Source organism: Bos javanicus, chromosome 3 (genome assembly GCF_032452875.1).
Source record: "Bos javanicus breed banteng chromosome 3, ARS-OSU_banteng_1.0, whole genome shotgun sequence".
In the NCBI taxonomy this organism is placed as follows: Eukaryota; Metazoa; Chordata; class Mammalia; order Artiodactyla; family Bovidae; genus Bos; species Bos javanicus.
This window is the reverse complement of record NC_083870.1, coordinates 10593293-10601155: the sequence shown is the minus strand read 5'-3', so window position 1 is coordinate 10601155 and position 7863 is coordinate 10593293. Positions and strand designations below refer to the sequence as shown.

The following is a 7863-nucleotide window of genomic DNA, read 5'->3' as shown; positions in this document are numbered from 1 at the left end:
TGAACAGCACAGCTCAGCAGGAAATAGAACAGTTAAAAGAGAAAGGAAAGACTCTACAACTGAAACAATAGACCAAAAAGTAAACAAATTTATTTCTAAATCATATCCTGGTTCAGTTAATATTTACCATCTACAGCTTCGCCTTCTGTTGCGAGAACAAAGGCAGTGCCTCCAAAAGCACAATATAAGAAGCCAAGGAGTGAGCATCTCTCCATTGGTATGACCATTGCTGTTTCTCCCATTACTCCTGAAGACCCAAGGAGCACAGAATGGAGAAGCTTCTTCTGGGTGTCCTGCTCCTCGCCTTTCTCCCAGAGGGCATGACACAGAAAGGTAGGTCCTAAGTTTTGTTTGGATAAAGTTTTCTCCAAGTCTCAGGGGAACTGAAGTACAGCAGGTTTTGTTACTGCTGCTGCTGTTTTGAGGAACAGGTGAATGAAGGATGGTATAAGTCCTTTTGCAGTATTGCAAGTGATTTGCAGTATTGCAAATCACCTTAAAACATATCAGCTTAAAACAACAAACATTTAGTGGTCTCATACTTTCTGTAGGTTCCGTTCAGTTCAGTTTAGTCGCTCAGTCGTGTCTGACTCTTTGAGACCCCATGAATCACAGCACGCCAGGCCTCCCTGTCCATGACCAACTCCTGGAGTTCACTCAGACTCACGTCCATAAGAATCAGGGAATAGCTCAGCTGGATGATTCTGACTCTAGGTTTCTCATGAGTTGTAGTCAGTCAAGCAAAGACATCCTCTCATCTGAAGACTTGACTTGGGGAGGATCTGCTTCTTTGCTTACTCACATGGTTATCGTCAGGATTCAGCCTTTACAGGCTATTGAGTTGAGGGTCTCAGTTCTTCACTGGCTGTTGGCTTGAGGCTGCCCTTAGTTCCTTGCCACCTGGACCTTTCTATCAGGCAGCCTATAACATAGCAACTAGCTTCTCCAACAATGAGAAATCTAACAGAGAGAAAGTGCCCAGCACAAATGGTAGTCTTTCTTAAAAAACTAAAAATAGAACTACCATATGATCCAGCAACCCCATTCCTGGGCATATATCCAGAGAAAACTATAATTAGAAAAGATACATGCACCCCAATGTTTATTGCAGTGCTGTTTACAATAGCCAAGACATGGAAGCAACCTAAATATCCTAGGAACCTAGATGAATGGATAAAGAAGATGTATATGTGTGTGTGTGTACAATGGAGCATTACTCAGCCATTAAAAAAATGAAATAATCCCATTTGCAGCAACATGGGTGAATGTAGAGATTGTCATACTGAGTGAAGTAAGTCAGACAGAGAAAGAGAAATATCATATGATGTTTCTTATATGCATAATCTAAAAGGAAATGATACAAAGTAACTTATTTACAAAACAGAAACAGACTCATAGACATGGAAAACAAACTCATGGTTACTAAAGGGGAAATGAGTGGGGTGGGGAGGGATAAATAGGAGTTTGGGATTAACATGTAGACACTATTATATATAAAATAAATAATCAACAAGGACATACTGTATAGGACAGGGAACTCTATTCAATATTGTATAATAACCTATAAGGAAAAGTGTCTAAAAAAGAATGGTATGTATATGTGTACATATACATACATATATATGTGTATATATGTATACACATACACTTAGCTGTATCCCTGAAACTGTATACCTGTATAATACAACATTGTAAATCAACTATACTCCAATATAAAATAAAAATTAAATTTAAAAAATTTAAAAAGAAATAAAGTTTGGAAGCAGCTTGAAAAAAGCACAGACTTTTCATAATCTAATCTTCTGTCACTTGTCTTGGTTCTGCTGTATTCTATTCTTTAGTAGCAAGTTAGTCTACAGTCAAGGAGAGGAGAAGTATTTCGGACATATTTTTAAAACCACCCCAGATGCTTATGACTCAGGATATGCCTGGCATAGGGAAGCCCTGGGGCTAGAGAAAGAATAGCTGGCTATCCTTATTACATGGGAACACCATTACCTCTCACCTGAGAGAACAAGAATGGCTATGCAAACCTTTTATTAGAAAAAGAGGATATTACAGGGGTTAGGGTGGTCATTCTCTGACCCTTCTCAATACAAAATTTTAGAACAATCTTGGACTTTACTTAGAGAACCAGTTTCTCCCATACTAATTGAATTGCTGCTTTTGTGAAATTGCTGAAGTCTAATCCTCAGTTTCTTCACCTATGAAATGCGTATAAGAATGACATCAAACTAGCAAAGAGTTGTTTATGAAGATTGAGTGAGATAAGTTTAAGGGAAAAATTTATGATGCAGAAGTGCTACCAAAAAAGCTTGGTTTTTATTAGCAGTTAAAGAGCATTAATGTTTTCCCTTCCCTTTGTGTTATATCCATTAAACACAACCCCATCTTCTCAAGTTTGAGAAACTTCTCTATTGTATCACTATCAGTAAAAAGTTATTCAAAACACCACTCTCTGGCTAACTATGCTATTTGACTCCAGGTTTGTATACTGACAAGGTCAGACATCACGCATAGGGAGTGTAAACATTAAAGTCTGTAGCATCTGCTTTTTTTTTCTCCTCCACAGACTTGAGAGGGAAGGTGTTTATTTTCCCTGAAGAATCAGACACAGCCTATGTGACCCTGATCCCCAGGGTGAGGAAGCCGCTGAGGAGTTTCACTCTGTGCCTGAAAGCCTTCACAGACCTCACTCGCCCCTACAGCCTCTTCTCCTACAGCACTAAGTCTAAAGACAATGAGCTGCTTCTCTTTGTCAACAAAGTGGGAGAGTACGATCTGTACATCGGGAACACTAAGGTCACTTTCAAGGTCCCCCGACCCACTTACGGCCCGGTCCATCTCTGTGTCAGCTGGGAGTCTGTCTCTGGGATTGCTGAACTCTGGGTGAACAGCAGGCCCGTGGGGAGGAAGGGCTTGAGGAGAGGGTACACTGTGGGACAAGATGCAAGAATCATCTTGGGACAGGAGCAAGATTCATTTGGGGGAAAATTTGATGTCAAACAGTCCTTTGTTGGGGAGATCTGGGATGTGTCCTTGTGGGATCATGTGGTCTCCTTAAAGAACTTGTGCTTCACCTGTTACACCGGCAACATCTTGAACTGGAGGGCCCTGATTTATCGAGTTAAGGGCTATGTGGTGGTGAAGCCCAAGTTGTAGGCTTAAGCCTCACTCCCTGCAGACATGACTTGTGTTTGATAATAATCATCCACATAGTCTCTTGGAAATTAAATACATTGATTTCAACTTTTCTGGCTCTGTTAAGATGGTATAAACTACATTAAAGACACAAGGGTCAGGTAGACCTTTAGCATACAGTCTTTGTTGTTGCAAACATTACAACATTTTCTGCAGTGTCAAGCTATAGGAACTCCAGGGAACACACTGCTTTCAGTATGTGTGTCAATCTTCTAGAGCCCTGGACAGTTCTGGGAGGCCTCATGGGGGTTCTGAGCGCAAAAAGTTCATCAGTCTATAAAAATGATGTGACCACTGGGAGGGGCCTTTCAGGAGTGGGTTGCTGTCATAAGCAGGACTGCTGAAGAGACAATCTCAAATCAGGCTTTCTCAGAAGCAAGGTTGTGAGTGTTCCCCTTGAACCTAGCCCAGAAAGGGTTCAGAGGTGTTCTCAGGTGTTCTCAGGAATATGGATGAAGGCAAGGATTAATTGCCTTGAAGACCCCTCTTCTCATTCACCCTCTTGCAGGTAGTTGCTCTCGGGAGGCAAAGCTTTTATTCTTTCAGGTAATGTTCCATAAACATGAAGACTTCCCTTCTTGGCTCTGGTGCCATTAGGGATTCCCAAGTCCTTTGACAGGCACTTTCAGTGCGTCCTCGATGGGGGCACTTTGACTGTCCTCAAGAAGAAGAGAGATGGTGGATGGATGACATGGATTAACTTTTTTCTCCTTTTAATATCAGCCCTTTATGGACTGGAAGACATTGACAATAACAATAACACTCCCAGACTCTTGTTTAGACAAGTGTTTGATCTCAGAGTTTGAATGAGGTACCCAGCAGTTTACAGAAAATGAGTTCATCGGTGTAGAAATGAATAGGGCAAACGCAAGACCCAGGTATCATCCTGGGTTCCACATAGAGATGAATGAAAATCATGGGCTAATTTCCAGATTTCAGACACGATGGCACCCCACTCCAGTACTCTTGCCTGGAGAATCCCGTGGATGGAGGAGCCCAGTGGGCTGCAGTCCATGGGGTTGCTCAGAGTCGGACAGGACTGAGCGACTTCACTTTCACTTTTCACCTTCATGCATTGGAGAAGGAAATGGCAACCCACTCCAGTGTTCTTGCCTGGAGAATCCCAGGGATGGGGGAGCCTGGTGGGCTGCTGTCTATGGGGTCGCACAGAGTTAGACACGACTGAAGTGACTTAGCAGCAGCAGCAGAGTTAGCTGGTATTAATAAATATAATTTCTTCTTTTTTTTTTCCTTTGGCTGTAGCACACAGTTTGTAGGATCTTGGTTCCCCAACCAGGGATCAAACCCAGGTTCAGGGCAGTGGAGTCGTGGCGTCCTAACCACCCGACCATCAGGGAAGTCCCTTATCAAATTTAATTTCAGAACAGATCTTCAGATATCCCTACACTTGTGAATACAATATAGCATACATGTTACTCCCAGAGAAAGCATGTGTAACTCCAGTGAAATTCAGCTGCTGGGTGTGACGTTACTTTTTTGGTTTTGTTTTTCTTTTCTGAGTTTTTCTTTTTACTCTCCACAAAATTCCGGGTCAGACCTAGAGAATATGTTTTGGTCAAGATAATGTTATAGTCCTTAGTGAACCCTTTTATTTTTTTAATTAATTTATTTTAATTGGAGGTTAATTACTTCACAATATTGTGGTGGTTTTTGCCATACATTGACATGTCAGTCATGGGTGTACATGTCCTAACCCTATCCCAAACCCCCTCCCACCTCCTTCCCCATCACATCAGTCTATGACCCTCTGGGTCATCCCAGGGCACCAGTGTTGAGTACCCTGTTTCATGCATTGAACTTGGACTGGTCATCTGTTTTGCATATGGTAATATACATGTTTCAATGCTCTTCTCTCAAATCATCCCACCCTCGGCTTCTCCCACAGGGTCCAAAAGTCTGTTATTTATGTCTTTCTTGTTGTCTTGCACATAGGGTTGTCATTACCATCTTTTGTTACTTTGTATTAACATATAAATACACAAAACTCACTCAGGAAACAGTCCCAATGTGAGCTTCAACAAAATTGAGGGAAAAATGGCATGGGTCTCCAAGGCAGGTGAGAATGTTTTAGGCTGATAATACTTCTTCTGGAATGTTACTCTTCCACTGCCCAAAAGAAAAAGTGATGATAAGTAAGAAAGGTGGTTTTGACTGTGCTTTCAACACATCCTGTTCACCGACCACACTCTCTGTAAGGTTTTAGAGCTCAATATCTACTTGACATTTCAGTTGATCTTTCAACCCATTGCTTCAAGCAGGTGTTACACAGCCCACTTTTCTGCCATTAATAAAGTGGAAACAATCAGCCACCCTCTTGCTTATTATTCCCTACCAGCTTTCCACCTGGTGAGCAGCACCTGACCATGTCCCTGGTGGTAACCTCTCAGATGAACAGACAGTATAGGAGAATGACGTTAAAAACAAAACTCAAGTCAGGGAAACTCTTAATTCTTTAATTTAGGCTTGCCACCAAATTGTGCAACTCTGTCTAGGTAAAGGAAGAATGATAGGATCAATTTTTTGTGTGTGTGATTACAAAAATACCCAGAATATGACAGGCTATACATCAAACTACCAAAGATTCTAAGCAAGAGGTTTTTTGCCAATAGCACGGCAAAGGGCATCCTTGACCTCTTTGTTCCTTAGAGTGTACACCACAGGATTAAGGAGAGGAGTGAAAACTGTGTAAGTCACTGAAATCAGCTGGTCCTGATCCCTCATGTTCTCTGACTTGGGTTTGAGGTAGGCGATAGAGGCACAGCCATAATGGACAATGACCACAGTGAGGTGGGAGGCACAGGTTGCAAAAGCTTTCTTCTGGCCCTCAGAAGAAGCAATCTTGAGGATGGTGGAGATGATGAGGACATATGAGATGAAGACCAGAATCATGGGCACCACAATGATGAGTGAGCTGATAAGGAAATTAATTATGTCATGTATAGTGGTGTTGGCACAGGAGAGTTTCATAACTGGGCGGATATCACACAAATAATGGGCCACCTTTCTGTAACAAAAGGGCAGCCTGAACACAGAGGAAATCTGAATTGTGGCCACAAACAACCCAATGCTGCAGGCCCCCCATACCAGCTGGGCACATACCCTCTTGTTCATGATGATCATGTACCTCAAGGGGTTGCAGATGGCCACATAGCGGTCATATCCCATCGCTGTGAGCAGAAAACAGTTGTTGATGGCCAAAGTGATAAAAAAGAACATCTGGGTGGCACAGCCAGCCAAGGAGATAGGTTGGCTCAGGCCTACGAGACTGGACAGCATCCGAGGTACAATGACCAATGTGTACAAAGTCTCTGAAGTGGAAAGCGCAGTAAGGAAGAAGTACATGGGGGTGTGAAGGTGTCAATCAATGCTGATAATTGTCACAATGATGACATTGCCAGACAAGGTTAAAAGGTACAAGGTAAGGAAAACCACAAAGAGGGTGAGCTTGTGTTCATGAAAACTGGTAAAACCCTGGAAAATAAATTCCCTCACCCCTGTGTAGTTCTCTGTCTTCATTGATAAATTCCAGGAGACTTAGGACAAGTAGTCAGAACACATCAGCGCGCAGTGCTCTGAGCAGGAGAACACAAAGGCAAGGAAATCATCAGGATCTGCTCCTGATGGATGCCTGGTTAATGGGGACTGCTGTTCACCTCTAGGTAAAAGATAGAAAAACACAATCAGGAAACAATTTCATGTATGGAGACTTATACAAAAGAATGAATGGAGATGGGACGAGACAGAAGGAAGGAAGGCTGGGTCAAATGTGGAAAAGATGTCCTGGTGTGTTAGAAACATAGACGTTGGGATAAATGGAGGCTGGAGAAATAGGGAATGTGTAGTTAAATTTGGAAAGATTTTCTTTGGATTACAGTTTCAAATTTTTTTTTAACTTAAAATAAATGTTCTAACTTTGCCCACAACTCTTCCTCTGTTGTTTAAGGCACAATTTTACCATTTTCCCAAGTATCTTCCCTGTTAAGTTGCTAAACAAGACAACGCTCTCTGCTCCAACAAGACGTAAGTGTTTGCTTTCTCCTTGTCCCACTTGTTTGCATCTTTCATGAACCCTTTTCACAAATCATTCAATAGCTTCCAATCTTATGGCCCCTGACCCCACCCCCACCCCCGCCACATACATGTTTTTGTTAACAAGCCACTTTACTTTATTTTCCAAGACTCCTCTTGCTGCTGCTGCTGCTAAGTCGCTTCAGTCGTGTCCGACTCTGTGTGACCCCATAGACGGCAGCCCACCAGGCTCCCCTGTCCCTGGGATTCTCCAGGCAAGAACACTGGAGTGGGTTGCCATTTCCTTCTCCAATGCATGAAAGTGAAAAAATAAAGTGAAGTTGCTCAGTCATGTCCGACTTCTAGCGACCCCATGGACTGCAGCCCACCAGGCCTCTCCATCCATGGGATTTTCCAGGCAAGAGTACTGGGGTGGGTTGCCATTGCCTTCTCCAAGACTCCTCTTGGCCAGCACTAAATACGACCTATCGACCCCAGCTGTCTGTAGTGTAGCTCAGTTGCTCAGTGCTGCAGTGTAGCTGGTTTTCTCGGACAGTGTGTATTTCTTCGTGTTTTCTGCCTTACGTTTGGATTTGGATTTTCACAGGCAGTTTGACTTACTGCTAGACTCTG

General features: G+C 42.7%; 1 protein-coding gene and 1 pseudogene across 1 annotated transcript; one reads left to right on the top strand and one right to left on the bottom strand.

Annotated features, from left to right (window-relative positions):
* The first annotated feature begins 200 nt into the window (after window positions 1–200).
* LOC133238743 (mucosal pentraxin) lies at window positions 201–3249 on the top strand. The gene is made up of 2 exons (XM_061402186.1): window positions 201–333; window positions 2573–3249. Exons 1-2 carry the CDS (start codon window positions 270–272, stop codon window positions 3160–3162), a joined length of 654 nt encoding a protein of 217 aa, XP_061258170.1. The 5' UTR covers window positions 201–269; the 3' UTR covers window positions 3163–3249.
* Window positions 3250–5805: 2556 nt separating this feature from the next.
* On the bottom strand, window positions 5806–6765 carry LOC133245258 (olfactory receptor 10J1-like; annotated as a pseudogene).
* Between the last annotated feature and the right edge of the window lie 1098 nt (window positions 6766–7863).